We start from the raw sequence: 16,015 nt of genomic DNA on the forward strand, positions 1-16,015 counted from the left end.
CCCACCAGGATATTTTTACATTATTAAGAGAACATTGTCATGAAATCATCTCCCAAAAAGGTTGTTTCAACTTAAGATTTCACCCCGAATATTGAAAAGCGTCAGTCTTGAGACACACTCACCAGCACAGCGTGTTACTGTTTTTACCTCTGCTTTAGGAATGACCTTGAGGATTGGAACACCGGCTGAAATGTGATTTTCCTCACCAGGAGAGTATGCCGTGGGGAAGAATTGTTTCCTCCTCCCAAATCCATCAGGTGACAGAAAAAGAAAGCCCAAACAGCAGCACTTACTTTGTAAAGACCAGAGACTGAGAGCTAAGGAATATGGCAGACTCACATGATCTGGAAGAGATTCGAGAACCGCCCGACACCGTCCTGCCAGAAAACACAGATCACATGTCACTGCACATGTCACTGCAAACCCAGTGCCAGGTCACAGCCTCGAAAGCCTGTTTCCTTGAGCAAATCTTGCGTTCATTTCAAGTCAGTTTTGTGGCACCCCCTCCCCTACAATGTGCTCCTCATACCTCCCATTCCAGCTATTGATTAGGTAGAACGGAGCATGGGGAATGGAGGACAGAAATCAAATCCCAGCTCAGGGTGGCTACAGAGGCGAGGAACTCTCTCTTCCCACGGCAGGTCAGCATTTTCTCTGAGAGAGACTGAAATACCTGGTGTGGACGCCCACCCCTGAAATCTTAGCCCTCTGGAGGAGACGCAGGAGGATCACAAACTAAAGGCTAATCTAGGTGACAAGAAACAAAACTGTGATGTGGGAAAGGACTGGGGATATTGAGCGCATGCTCAGAAACGGCAAGGCCCTGGGTCAGTCTACACCATTACAGTATCAACAGAAAACTGGGCTGAGGAGATGGCTTAGTTGGTAAATGGTGCCCCTTGCAGACCTGAAGACCTGATTTAGAGCCCCAGAATCAACATAACAAGGAGATGTGATGACTGCTTGTAACTCCGATGGTGGGGGTGGGGGGTGGGGGCGCTGGAGACGAGCCTTTCTCTGGGGTTTGCTGGCCAGTCAGTCAGCCTAGGTTGCTTGGTGAGTTTCAGGCCAGTGAGAGATCCTCTCTCAACAAAACAAAGCAAAGAAAAATGGCAGATGCATTCTGACGTGTCCTCTGACTCGACGCACATGACAGGAACACATGCAAACACGAGCCAAGTGTACTTCCTGCAATCCCCACGTCACGCATGAGCACACACGAGCACGCACGCGCACGCACGCACGCAAACACAAGAATGCTCCCCAGCCTCAAACTAGAAAACAAGCATCAACAAACAAATGGACAGAAGGGAGAAGTGATGGGAGAGGACTCCACAGTTCCGGCCCTGCAGTCAGGCAGCACTGGGTGGCTAAGGAGGAGGCTCCCTGGCACCATAGCCCAGCACAGCATGTTCACAGCGCTCTGGGTACCTGCTTCCTCCAGTGCCTGCAACCTCTCTGTGGGCAGAGCTTATGTCTCTACCTGGGATCTGTCCCCAGCTCCAGACACACCTTCCAACATCTAGAAATCAAGCCACCAAGTTTTTTTAGACCAGTATGGTTCAGCTGAGGCTTCTCTCAGCTCCCCGATTTGGACTCGTGTATGAAAACGGCTTAGATCAGGCAGCCCACTCAGTATTCTGTTCTAAAATTTACTTCCAGATTATGCGAAACCACCCAAGAACTGCTCACAGGAGTGACGAATCGTTGGCTCCCAGTAGACTGAGAGTTCCTTTGTTATGTGCTGTTTTTGTGTCTGTGATGAAGAATGGAAAGCAGAAAAATAATTTTCTCACATCTGTTTTTATCAGCACGTGTATGAGATGTTTTCTTTAGGCTTCAGGACCAGAGACTGCCAGCTTCTTAGTGATGTGTTCACTTTGATTTCTTGGCAAGCATTGTTTTTAAGAGTGCATGTGGTTCCCTTTGCTCTTGGCTGCTAGGTTAGAACTCCTTGGGTGTGGCTATCACATCACTGTCCCCAGAGAGCACTGTGGGGTCTCACTTTTACAGAGGCCCAGTGTTCCTGAGTCTCCCAAATGTGCTTCATATTCTCCTCTGTGTCTGCCTGGGTCTGACCCACCTGGGACCCCCACACACCCTTAGCTTCTCGTATTCAGTATCCATTGCCATCTGATGCCCCTGCTTCATGGAGCTTCCATCTTGGACCGTCCAGGCCACATTTATCTCATGACATCATTCAGTACTCATTCCCTGTCTCCTTCCTGACACACACAAAGAGATGCAGCAGCCACTGGCTTCTTTGTTGTGAGTCTACCTGTCTTACCTGGGAAGATGGCCTTGTGTCCACGTCCCAGATTTTCTACCTGTGCTCCCTTCGAGGGAAGAGTTTGAACACATAATTTTAAGTATAGTTTTATGCATCCATTCATATCCCATCACTCTGAACGGACAGCTCAGATTCCATGAGTAGACCTTTGAGCCCCACCCCTTGCTTTCCTCCTCATACCATCCAGTTCTTTCTGGATAAATACATTAGTTACTCTGTTGCTGTGATAAACACTGACCAAAGCCTTTTTGGGGGAGGAAAAGTTTTAGTTCATTTTGCAGCTTCTCTTCCTTTGTGAAGGGAACTCATGTCAGGACCAGAAGGCTGGATTTGTAGGGGAGCCCAGGGAGGAATGCTGGCTTGCTGGCTTGCTGCTAGCTCATGCTACCTTTCTTACACCTCCAGGACTATCTGCCTAGGAGCGGCACTGCCCACAGTGGGTTGGCTTCTCACCAATCATTAACCAAGAAAATGCACTACGGACTTGCCTACAGGCCAATATGACGGAGGAATTTCCTCATCATGGCTCCCTCCTCCCTGATGATTCTAGTTTATGTCAAACTGACAAAAAACAAACCAGAACACTAAAATTCTCTCCCGACTGAAAGCCCAGGTTAGCTCCTCAGAACTTTGCCTCAGGTTGGCCCTGCATTCTTGGCTTCCCTGCTTGTCTCTTCATCGTCTAATTTTAGCAAGAACCCTACCAAGTCTGTTTAGCCAGAGACCCCCTCCCTGTCTCATCATATCTAGCTGGGATTCACATCTTGTACCATCTCACAGGTAGCATCTCTTTCCCCTGGTTTGCCTTCAGGAAGAATCCCGTTAGGCCGCTTTTATCCCCAATGTTTCTTCTTAGTAATTTTCCACCTGAGGCCCCACCCTGAGCCTGGGATGTGGATTCCCATTTTTCTTTGGTGGATTCAGACTGAAGCCACACTCTCTCTACTGCACACCCCCTTTTCTGTTGTCCCTCTCCTGACCTAATGGTGGAAACAGTCAGCGATGGCTTCTTTAAGGATATTTTTAAAGCTTCTTTCGCTATCTTCCCTCCAGACTCTGCACATCAGACTGTTTTTGAGTCCCTATAGCATGCCACGCTCTTCTGCTTCAAAGACACAGTGCATCCTGTCTAGAATATCTCCCCCCAGCTTTGCCTGTGCCTATATCCTTTCTGGTCCTCCGATCCCACTTAGAATATTATCTCCCTTGGTGACATCTCTGGCCACCAGCCTCAACTGTTAAGTCAAGGAGCATAGTTCCACTCTGGTTCCCTCCCCCCTCCCCGAACCTTGTCTGGCATTGGGGTGACTCTGCAGACTCACCATGCCCCATTTCCCTTTCCAGTGCTCAGCTGGGGTGCACTTCCCAGCTGTCTAGGCTCTGGTCAGGCGTGCTATGGGTTGTATCCCTGGGGTTTAGAGAGTGAGATAGATGTCACCGAGGCTGGCTATGGTCTGCTGGGCCCTGCATATAACAGTTTTGTCTCAGCTAGTGGCACAGACAGGGACAGAAGGCCCCAGGGTCCTGAGGTGTCTAGGAAGATGTTGTGTAAAGGTGCGTTCACATCAGGTTGGAGAATCAGCAAGAGAGCTGCCCTGTTTTTATCTCACACCTGGCATTTGTAGTCCACTCATTATAGATGTGAGCGCTGCCTAATTAACACACTGTTTTATGTTTCCCGTAGCATCCAAGCTAGTGGAGACATTTACAGTCACAGATCATGGAGCCTGCCCCTCGATAACACTATAGCTCAGCATGTTACACAGACTGGTGGTATATGGTACGTGCACACCACAAGAAGAATCATTTTATCTACGGCATGTGGCTCAGTGGAAATACTCCCAGAATAGGACCAGTGACAGGCTTCCAGGATCTCAAGTCAACAGGTCATGGCCTCCTCCATCTCCAAATGAGCTTAGACTTGACCCTTTCCCTAGTAGGGCCTAACATTTCCATTACAATGGTTCATTCTCCATGGAACTCAAGTATTGACTGATGCTTTGGTGTAGACCCTGAGTGTCTGTGGTTCTAGTGAAAGGTGATGCAATCTTCCTGAGACATCATCCCTGCCATCTCCTTCTCACCCATCATCCCTGCCATGATGGTCCTTTTCACCCATCATCCATGTTGTGGTGGTCCTTTTCACCCATCATCCATATTGTGGTGGTCCTTCTCACCCATCATCCCTGCCATGATGGTCCTTTACACCACAGGTCTAGAGCAACAGAGACAACTGACCATGGATTGAAATTTCTGAAACCATGACCCTAAACAAACCTTTCTCCTCTTATGCTAATTATCTCAGGTTCTTTTTCACAGTGGTGAAACACTAACACAGCTGTTTCCTCCCTCAGGAAGCAGGGCCAGTTACCAGGTCTCAGGAAGGTTCTTGGTACAAAACCGGCTTCCATTTTCATTTCGGTTACAGAAGACTCAGAGGGAATGGAATGGAGAGTGAGGTGTACTTCTTTGGCTTGACTCCAGAGCCACAGACTACTAGTTAGACGTCACCAAATACGTACTGAAGACTGAAGGCTCAGAGGTTGCCTTCTGTTGCTCTCTGGATGTGCCACAGCAAAGACATCTGGGCATCTCCCTGGATCCATGTGCCACTCGAGGTCTGCTGGGTTCCTGGCCAAGCGGTGCTGTCTGGGACCACAAGTCCAAGTTCTGCTCCGTGTAATCTAGGCAGAGAATCAACTCACAGCTGCCAGGATCCTTTCTTTAGTCGTGACTCACTTGCTTGTCTTCCTCCTGCTGTGTGGCTCACAGGCGTCATTACCGTGGGCTATGAGATTGAGGCCAACACAATCGAGGGAGCAATAAGACGGGGAAAATGTTTGGGTATTCGAGGATCTCTCAGAAGCCGAGAAGCTACAGGCCTTAGGCAGGTTATTTCTAGATTTGCCTTATGTAAGAAAAAAAATATATAGCAAGTATTTCTCCTGGTTGAGCCTCCGTGAAGTCTTTACATGCCTTGCAGCCTTTAATGTTTCTGCTCCTTAGAGATGTGAGCTTTGGAGCTTGCCAGGCACATAGCAAAGTCACTAACCAAAGCTGGGAGAGAAGCCAACACATTTCTTAGAGAGTAACGGGATGTTTTAGGTTCAAATCCTGGCCTGTCACTTTCTGACCACATGGGCTCAGGCAAATGCCCTCAGTTAAAACCTTGGTTAATGAATGCTACTCTTTGGAAGGGTTTGACAGGATGTATCCTAAATAGCCGCTGAGAAATTTTCGTCTCCATTTTCAAGGTAGAAAATCACAGCTTCCAGAGAGCGTGTGATTTCTTGGCTCAGTGCCCTCGAACAATGTGCAATGTGTTTGTCTTTTCAAGTTCAGCTGCATAGCCCGGCCTTTCTTGCTCAGTCCAAGTCTACAGCTCTGCTTTCAGCTCCAGCGTGGGAGCTTGCTCCCTCCAGTGCTTACTTGAAAGTTAGGTGTGGCTTTTCTAGCATTCAATTCCACTGATGTCCAAATGCTGATCTTCCACAAAATGTCTTCAAGCCAGGTCCTCCTCAGCTGGGATGCTCAGGGACCCGGCAGCTGCTAACATCTGGTGATCCCTTTTTTTAACGGATGAAGGACCAAGGCCAAAGTTGTCTGCTGCATGGCATATTACAGTGGATTTGAGCTCCACTCTATTGCCTTCTTACCAGTGTATCTAATTTCTCTTGGGCCCAGTTAATCTTATTTATATATGAGTATAATAAAACCAGCCCAACAGGTAAGCCAGACAAGGTTATAGGATGCCTGGCACACACTAGGGAAAGGCAAAGAGAGTGGCCTGTGACTTTCAGGGTCTCCCAGTTTTAATTGCTGGTGCACAGCTCCTTGCCTGGATGCCATGAGCTGTCAGTTCAGTCTCAACCAGCGAGAGGCAATGCTCACGAGGAGCTAGAGCACAGGCCCTCACCCAGTGGCCCCTGGAAAGTCACCCCCTTTTCTAGGTTCTCACCTCTTCCTCTGTGATGCACATGCTCAGTTGGGTCTGTCAGACTGTAATGTTTCATTGCTCTGTTATTACGTCTGCCACATTAGGAACCGGTGGGGGGGGGTGTCAACGTGCTGGCTGGATGGCAGATGAGGGATTAGGTGGTGAAGAAGAGGTGGTCCCCTCCTCCACTCCTCAGAGCTCGGCGGAAACTCCAGACTAACATAGTGGCTGTCTAGACCACCAACAGAAGCCTCCAGGTGGGGATGGTCTGGATACTTGGAGCTTTCTTTATTTGTCTCAGCAAGAGACTCTCTAACAAACATTCTAGAACTACCTGCATTGAAATTATCTTCTTAAAAAGAATGCTTCCTTGGCTTCAGCAGAGGTCAGCCAAAGTGTAAGCCCTGGGGTGGGCTGTAAATTTTGTGTGCTTCTGCTGCATGTCTAAAGTACACTGTAGTTTGAGGGCAACTATTAGTCCTTGGGTTTGCCAGTATTGGGGTGATCCAAAACTATGACGTACTTCCAATAGTTTGGTAAGCGCCTCGCTCTAGTTCAGCTGTCCTTTTCGCTTTGTTCCTGTCCACTATTGTTAGGAACCCTTGCGGAGAATCAGACTGATAGCTCACTTACTGCAATGCCCAGAATCTGCCAGCAGGGGTCGCTAGAGGCCCACATATTTTGTACTAGCCGGTTTGCCTCCTAGTCTTAAAAATCTTTATTACTTTTTCTTTTTAAAGTATGCGTGTGTGTATCAACTTTTAATACCCATTATTTTAGAAAACTAGAAGAAAAAATCCAAATGTCTCTGGAAAAATGAAATTTTTTTTCTCTTTAATAGAATCAGAGTATTTCTTAAGACCCTCCCCCTCCCGCCCCAGCCTATGAGGATACACTTTCTAAATAAGGCAGTCACTTGTCTGAGATTCTATTCCTTACGCATCAGAAGTAGGTAACTGACAGGTTCATATTGTTGGATAATATAGCACCATGCATGCCTCTGAAGGAGGCAGCTACATTGGCCCATTGCTTACATCCCAGAAAGTGTCTGCCTTCTCCAGGCCTGGAGGATTTTGTTGAACACTCAGTTTTTGATAGATTGTTTCCACTATATAAAAGTGTATGTTTCTTCGGAAGAAATTATAAGATACAGATATGCAAAAGAGGAGCAATGTTGATTCACTGACACAACTAATATAAATATTTGATTGCAGACAACTCTGCACTGAGACACGCAAATACAATTAGAGAGATTCATACAGACACCAACACGGACAAGCACAGATAGACACACTCACATAGACTTACAGACACACACACACATACGCACATGGCAGGGAGAGAGGAGACAGATACAAATAAACATACAGAGACACAGAGATACATAGAGACACACAGAGATACAACACAGATGTATGTTAATTTATCTTCTCATATTATACACATAGCGTGACACACACACACACACTGCAACTTGTGCGTCAATACACCTGTGCGTATTGTGCACCACGTTTTCTTGTCTGCTCTTTCACAAACAAGCAGTCAACAGTTTCACAGAGGTGAGCATTCCTCTGCTAAAGTGGCCTCAAGGCTCTCTCTCTCTCTCTCTCTCTCTCTCTCTCTCTCTCTCTCTCTCTCTCTCTTTCTCTCTCTCTCTCATCACCCCACCACGTTTGCAAAGAATCCACTGGTGAAAAATCGCCTACACCAGGAAGAACCTAGGAGTGTATGACTATCCCGACGTCATATACTCTGACGTCAACCTTCATGCATGTCCTCAGTGACATCAAGTCTGTTAGGGTTCTGTCGGCCTCGAAGTGGTCTGCGATAGGCATGTTGTGATTTTGTAGAGTTTTGGCAGAGTGTTGATGCACCTGTGTCTGGGCAGGCCTGGACATTTTTAATCAGAGTTGGCTTTTTAGAACTCTTTCTTTCCCTTGTATTTCTAGAATGTTGTTAATGGAATGGACTTCCATTCTTCTCTGCTTCTAACCCAAGATGGAGAAGGCAATATGACCGTCTTACACTGACATGCTGTTTAACTCTCATGGTTCCCAAGCAACCAACTAATTAATGTATTCCCGCCACCCCCCCTGCAAAAAACAAACAAACAAACAAAAAAAAACCCAGCTTTATGTCCTGGACAAAGTCTGTTAGAGTATTCCAGTCTCCTCCAGGATTCCAGTGGGGGTTGAGAGAAGATGAGAGGGTGGGGAGTAGATAGTGTATTTGAGACCAAAGAGTTCAGCATAGTTTGGAGGCATCCACCTTGGAGAACTCAGGCCTGGAGGGGCGCTCACTGGGGGCAGACTGAGGGGAGGACGGTGAGGGCTGAGTATCCGCCGCTGTTTAGCCTCACACTGCACGTTGGAGCTGCGCTGTGACTTTTATGCTGTTCTATGGTAGCCTGTGTTAAGTCGAGTGCAGGGTGCACACTACAAGCTGCCCTACAAGGAACCTGTCCGCGCTGGGCACAGAACCCTCCAAGATTCCTGCACTTCTTTGCACACTGCTTCTAGCCTAGTGCTCATTTTCTCTCTCACTTGGATCCTCACAATCAAGTCCCATTTTCCCATTTTCTAGTGGGGTTCTACGGGACCTTGCATTTTTCTGCCACACACACACACACACACAAACACACGCATGCATGCACGCACAGGAAACCTACAGTAGAAAGTTTAGTGACATGGGCACTAGTGAATCATTTAGGTCTCTACCTATTTCACAGAAGGAGGAACTCGGGCTCACAATGCGGCACTCTGTCCAAGGCTGTACAACTAACCAGTGGGGCCCCAGGATCCCCACATATCTGCAGAGTTGTGGGCCTGACAAGCTAATCAGCTGTGCTTTGGGGCAGCTGGAGGGAAGGGCTGCAAGAAGCTGGGTGCATGTTACCGGGTGATGGAAACACAGCATTCCTGGATGGCTGCATCTTCTGAAATCTAGGCTAATGACTTGCCTGTAATCCAGAGCTACATCGGGAATGATGCTCTGGATGTCTGAGGCTAGACCACAAGAAGGCTCTTGTCCTGGTTCCCCGAGTTGCTCTTTTGGGGGCTTTCCTTCCTGGAATGCATTCTCTCTTAAAACCCTGCCATCCGTTTTGGACAAGCCCAGCCCATGTCAAGGGGTCTAGACTTCCAGATGTCCAGGTGCAAGCATCAGCCACCTTGAAGGACCCCTGCTGTCTGAGTGTTCTCCACTGAGGCCCTGACATCAGGGCTGTGCAGAGAGAGGAAGTCACTGCTCCTTCACATGTACAGCAAAGAAAGAAAAGAATAGAGAGGAAAGTCCAATAGGCCAGGCTAGCTCGTCACTTAGAGGACACAGAACCCATGACTCACCTTTGGTACCGCTGAGGCGCAGCCATGACCTAGGGCAGAAAAGAGGACAATCGTGAGGGTCAGCTACTGAATTCCTCACTGTCTCCATAGTAGAGGGCACTCCCAAGATGCCTGTCACCATTCATTCTGTGAATGTTGTGCATGCATGTTCATACCTGTGCAGGTGCACAGGTGTGAGTGTCCATGCATATATAGCTTCACATGTGTATGGATGTGTGCACACGTGTAAGCATGCATGTGGAGGTCAAAGGACATCTCAGTTTGCTCCTCAGGTGTGGTCCACCTTGACATTTCAAGGCAGGGTCTGTCATTGTGCTAGAGCACACCATGGATGTTGGGCTGGTTAGTGAGCCCCAGGGGTTGTCTTATTTCCATCTCCCCAGTGCTGGATTATAAACTTATAAACATGTTCTAATTTTCTATCACATCTCTTTTTCTCTCTCTCTGTCTATGTATGTATCTACCTACTCTATCTATCTATCTATCTATCTATCTATCTATCTATCTATCTATCTATCTATCTATCCATCCCTATCCTTGCAAAGTAAGTTCTTTACCCTCTGAGCAATCACCCACCCAGCTCCAGCCTATGGAATACAAACAGGAAGCAAACCCTTTGTGCTTGTATGACTGTAGGCTTGAAGTAATGTTTTGTTAGAGGCAATATAGGAGATAGAACATAAACAAGAAAGAGTCATCACTGTGTTCATATATGTATGTGTGTGCAATGAGGACGCATGCATGCATTTAAAATCAAAACAATGTATCATCGTGTATGTGTGAATGATGCGTACATGCACTCGCATATATGTGTGTGTGTGTGTGTGGGGTTATCCCCGTGTCATGGCACATGTGTGGAGGTCAGAAGACAGCTCTTTGGGATTGGTTCTCTGCTTCCACCCTGTTGAGGCAAGGCCTCTCATTTCTACACTTCATATTCCATGACAGCCCATCCTGTGAGCTGCCAGGCAATGCGTCTCCACCTCTCATCTCACTCCCCTTAGGAGGCCTGCGATTACAGACGCCTTGTCCCTGCACTAGGCTTTTTGGGTGGGTTATAGACACAGACCTCAAGTCATCGGGGTTGCATTGGTGCTCTTACCCACTGAACGGTCTTGCAGGCCTGCAGGCACACATTAAGATACATAGGTGTTTAAACGTCTTTATATCAGAGTGTGTGGGATGTCACTGTGACACTTCATTATGCAGCGTCTTTGAAAAGCACATTTGTGGGCTATGTGACACTTTTGGAGCAGATTTAGGTTCTTGTTAATTTTGATGACTGTAAACAAGATGGCAAAACCCATCCATTCTAGCAACTCAGTGCCATCTCCGAATATCTTCACGGACAGACAATAATCTAGTCAAAGGGAAGCGCCGAGTAGTGCGGGTGTCCACAGGCTTTTGTGGCACCTTTCTCTGATGCTTTCTGGATGTTTTGTATTGATTCCTATTAACTTACATTCTTATCCACTGAACGGGAAGCGGCCACCCACTGTGCCTCCCCACCGGGATCCTAGGTCCAACTCTGCTTTGCCTACTTGACACTGGATCCTCATGGCACCTGTTTCACTCCTTAGACAGCTAAGGAGTTTGAATTATTACCTGCATCTCCTCCTTGATAAATCACGTGTGTGTGTCACTGCTCATGTTCTGATGACAAGTTCTTGGCATAGTCACAAATGTCACCCTAGGGCAGTGTCCCCTTGGGAGCAACTTTTCCCTAGATTCGGGCTCTGGTCTGAAAAGCCCCAGGGCAATGGAAAGCTCCAAAGGCTGCTGCTTCTGTGAGCCAACTTGTTTGTGCATTTAATAACCCCTGCCTCTCTACGCACACCTTTCCTCCGAGGCGCTTGAAGTGCGTCACAGCTGCAATTAACTGAGCATCGCAACACACACTGCGTGTAAATATTTATGAGGCCTGTCTGGTGGCTGGGACACTGGGCACACAATAGTTAAGCCATAAAGCATCAGTAACCAGGAGACCAGAGCTCCAGAGTCCAGATTCCTGCCTGTTCTGATGCCATCCCTTCCCTAACTTCATCGTCCAAATGACCTTGGGGAACCGTTGTCTTCCCAGACAAGGAGCAGGGCACAGGGCTGCGCAAACAGCCCAATCCAGCCAGTCACTGAGAGGCAGGGAAATTACCTCAAGCTCTGCTTTCTCTCCAGTCTGCTCTCCCTACTCAAGCCCATGGGGTGTGGTGAGTCTCACTTGGGAGCCAGGGTACACCTGCAGCCTGGAGCCCTGTGGTTAGCAGCTGGTACCCTTTCAAGTTACCTGAGCTCTAGCAGAAACTAATGGTACATTACGTAGTGAGAAGCAAATCCTACTGGGGGGGGGGGCTCTTCTGTTGCCCTGGATGCATGGTCTCCTTGACATTCTGGCTTTTCATTAGGCCTTACAAGGCCCCCAGACATGCAACTTACGACATGTGCAATAGAACAAGATCCTGCGACTGTGTACAGTGAGCTCATTAGGAATGAGCAAGTATCCCAGGGACTCCACATTGGGATTCCAAAGTGGGCCATATGTAGGTGTGCACCTTGGACTTCTGAGCCCCAGGAGAAGTCTTATGTGGGTGCTAGGGAGGACTCTGACTTTTGATTTCACTGTCTTCTGACTTGGCCTCCCCAGTCCTTTAGATGCAACTGGAGATCACATAGTCTGATTTGCTAGTTGGACAGGAAAGCTGAGGCCTGAACTGGGGTAGTGTTTTCCCTCTCCTCGGACCCTTGACCGAGGCCCTTTGGCATACAGTGAGTTGAACAAAAGATGATGAAAGAAAAAACAAAACCATTGAGCACGGATCTGGGCACTGACCTGCCTCCACTCTTTCGAGCAGAGTTTGACCTATTTACATTTACCTACTCAATTTCTGTGCCCTGCAAATGCAATGTTTTATTTTACATTTATGGATTGATTAATTAACAGATTTTTTTCTTTTGAGACAAGGTCTGTCCATGGCCCAGGCTGGCCTTGCTTTGAACTCTCTACAGTCCTCCTGTTTTCGCTTCCCGGGTACTGGCATTAGAGCTATGTAACAGCCCAGCTCCTATTTTTATTTCTGACTTACAGAAAGCCATAGATGTCACCATATAGATGCTGTGAAGAGACAAATACTATCCAGCATTGCTGTTACGATGACACAGAGTGGAGAGGAAGCTGCCAGGGGCAGGAGAAGGATGGGGCATTCAAGGGCACAGTGTTTTGGTTTTTACAAGAAAACGGGTCTTAGAGATGATCTAGCGGCTGCCGCGTACCCATAGTTAACGGCACTGTGTGCACAGCTGGATGTTTGGGAGCTGATCACATGTTATGTGTTTTTTATGCTATCCACAAGTAATAGTAATACACAAGGGCAGAGGAGCTGTTTGGGGGGACCAGACACGGGTTTCTGGCATCCGTTTTAGCCAATTGGATCTCTGTCTTCCACTCTGCAGCTGTAACTAAAACTTAACCGGCCTAGAGTGGCACAATAAGCGATTGCCAGAGTCAGGTTTCCCCTCTGAGTTCCTTGTTATTCACAAGCCTAGAGCAGCAGCACAGCTTGCAGAGGGCTGTGCATCTGGAAGCCTCCTCCCTATTGCCAAAACTGTCTGAAGGTGGCTTCTTTGCTTCTCTCTGGGCGGGGCCCCGAAACGATGGTTGGATGTTCATATGTCATGTCCTCGGGGATTCTGCACCCTGTGGGCTTTCTGTGCATCAATGCAGGCCTGCGAATTAGCCAAGGAAGCCTCAGCAAAGCAGGAAGGAGGGCTGTTATCCCAGCCGAGCCTGCTGCTATGATCCAGAGAGCTGGAGAATTGGCTTGGGGATGGGGAGGCTGGCACTGTTGCCTGTGATGGAGGAAGAGGGAGGCTGGACACTGTGGGTTTGTCTAGATGGAGTGTGGACATCATCCTGACACTAGCAGCTGCCGAGCTCTCGGGAAAGGCTCCCGTGTTAATGTTCTTTGAAGCCTGACAGCCCATGGTGACGAATGAAAGATGCCGCTAGCTGACTTCACGGGGATTTGATGTGCTCTGCCTGTGCTCCGGTGAGGCCGGCCTGTTAGCAAGCTACTCCTTACCAGGGAATCATAAGATGCATTCTGGCTTCCTTTTGTCAACAGCATCAATAACATAGTCATGTGCAAATGGGCCACAGCTGGATAGAGCGCAAGATTGGCAGCATCCTCTGCCTTTGGACTCCAGGCTCCCTTCCACATCTGGGCCTGAAGGAAGCAGGGTTTCCTTCCTTGGCATTTCCGGTGTGTGTGGCAGGTGTCATCACTGTGACAGGCAGATCCACGAACTATAGAATGGTCAAGGTTGGCCCTCCCATGTCTGTGGTTTTCTGATATGTAATCTTATCGTAGACAGATTTTAAATTTGGAATTGTTTTTTAATTTTTAATTCTTTTAAATAATTTAATGCATTTAATGAGCTTTAATTTTTAAAGGATACTGAAACAAACTCTCCCCTCCCCCACTTCTCCTGCTGCCTAGCACACTGGATATGATGATGCAGACAGTGTGTTCCTGTGTCCTTCCTATCCGTGGGAACACAGTGTAGCTGGTGTGTTATCTGGGTCCCATCTTTATAGGACCCAGCCCTGCCTCCAGGGTCGAGCTCCTGAATAGAGACTAATAACTCATCGTCCCCCATAATTTGGCAGCAAACCCAAGGACATGATCTGTGTGATCTTACGTCATCAGTCTGCTTCATCTCCCAAGCTTCCAAGTGTGACCGACTGGAACTTTACAACTTATTTAAGCACTATTCACGAAATTGGAAGGTTACTCCAGAATAAAATTTTGCAGCTTTTGAAAGACAATTGACATATTTAGGAGTTACTCAACTCATTTTAAATACAGAGAGACGTGAAGGAGAACACGGGTTTCTAAGTTTGGTACCTCCCCCTCTTCACTTGAATAACCGCAGTGGGAACTGAGCATGTTACAAAAAGGATCTCACACAAACCTTGCACTGGGGAACACTATCTTTGTTCCCACACTCGGGCTCTTATAGAATGCTTGTGTCAAATAGGGTGGTAAAGATATTCACGATTCCTTTTATTTTGTGGGTGGATGACCGGGTAGTTTCCCCGGGAGTCAAAGATGCATTGCTTCACACACCCAGCCTGGTGACTCTCCATTCCGAGGAGGAAGTTCCTATTAGAGAACTGTGGGGGCTAAGGTTTGGACACACACAGCGTGCTTTGTGGGTAGAGAACCTGCAGGGCTCATTTAGCAGGCTGGTGTGACTAGAAAATTGTGTGGCTGCAGTTTGGACACACACAGCGTGCTCTGTGGGTAGAGAATCTGCAAGACTCTGTTAGCAGGCTGGTGTGACCGAGGCATAGCAGAGCCTTGGGCATGGCGAAGACATGCAGAACTGTATCTCAGGAAAGTAACACAGGAACACACAGGATTGGTTAAAAAGGGGCCAAATGGGCTTTCCTGAAGTGGGGGGGAGCATAGTGAATGGATGTGACTGTCTTCCTTATTTGCCAAGTGACCACAAAATCTTCTTTATTGCCTGGACATATACCTTACTCTTATTTGATTGAATTCAACCACACATCTGGAATAGATCCCATCTTGAATTCTCAGACTAACTACAGTGGCTCCTAAAAAGAGATGGGCACTTCATGTGGTGTCTAGAGCTTGGCCCATATGCACAAGCATGTTGGTGAGCGAGCAGGAGAAAGGAGATGGGAGAGAGAATGCATGTAGCATGCACATGCTAAGGGAAGCATGGTTCATGAACATTCCATGAGGATGTAGGCCTAGGGATTCCTTGCAGACCATGTCTTATCCTAACAAGGCCAACAGAGTATCCAAACACAGTAGGACTCTTCCTTATAAAAAGCATCTGAATTCCCTTGGAAGGGGAGGTCTATATTTTCACTAGAGACTGGGGAAGGCTTTCCATCTCCTAATACTTGGAAGCTGATAAATTTGTTCATGATGAAATCATCTCAGTTTCTTATTTAATAACATCTTAAAAGACTTCCCTGGTGAGTTCCCAGAACCTTCCTCTTTTATACATAACAACTGTATGTCTCTGTGGTTATTTTGATACCTTCACACACTCAACACTATTCGATTCCAGAATCTTTCATCTGGTCCATTGGTGAACATTGTTTGGGGCAAATGCCTTGAGAAGTTCCCATGTTCGGGACCACTCATACCTCCGTGAGCTTTCCTTCCCCTAGGAAGCATCCAGACAACCCCTCCTCCAGCTCTTGGGCAACTTCTTCCTCTAACCATGCATCTCTGAGGGGCTGGAATGCTACATGGGGGTTAGTCACATGCTGCCTCTACTGATGAACTTCTGAGGACAGAGCATGTCCTCAAGAGTGACAGTCCTCTTCAGGTAGGCAGAGAATGTCTGTGGCAAAGGCTGAAAACTGAAGGTGAAGTTGATCACCTGGATGGGTACCACAGCAGGCGAGTC

General features: G+C 47.6%; 1 protein-coding gene across 1 annotated transcript in view; it reads right to left on the reverse strand.

Moving 5' to 3' along the window:
• Nucleotides 1-16,015, reverse strand: part of Clnk (cytokine dependent hematopoietic cell linker) — a 94,764-nt gene that overhangs the window by 67,971 nt on the left and 10,778 nt on the right. The window contains exons 3-4 of the mRNA XM_057772861.1: nt 9,572-9,600; nt 340-377 (exon numbers count right to left, since the gene is read on the reverse strand). Of these exons, the coding sequence (XP_057628844.1) occupies nt 340-377; nt 9,572-9,600 (67 nt within the window). The remainder of the gene's footprint in view (nt 1-339; nt 378-9,571; nt 9,601-16,015) is intronic.

Source organism: Chionomys nivalis, chromosome 6, assembly GCF_950005125.1.
Source record: "Chionomys nivalis chromosome 6, mChiNiv1.1, whole genome shotgun sequence".
Classification (NCBI taxonomy): domain Eukaryota; kingdom Metazoa; phylum Chordata; class Mammalia; order Rodentia; family Cricetidae; genus Chionomys; species Chionomys nivalis.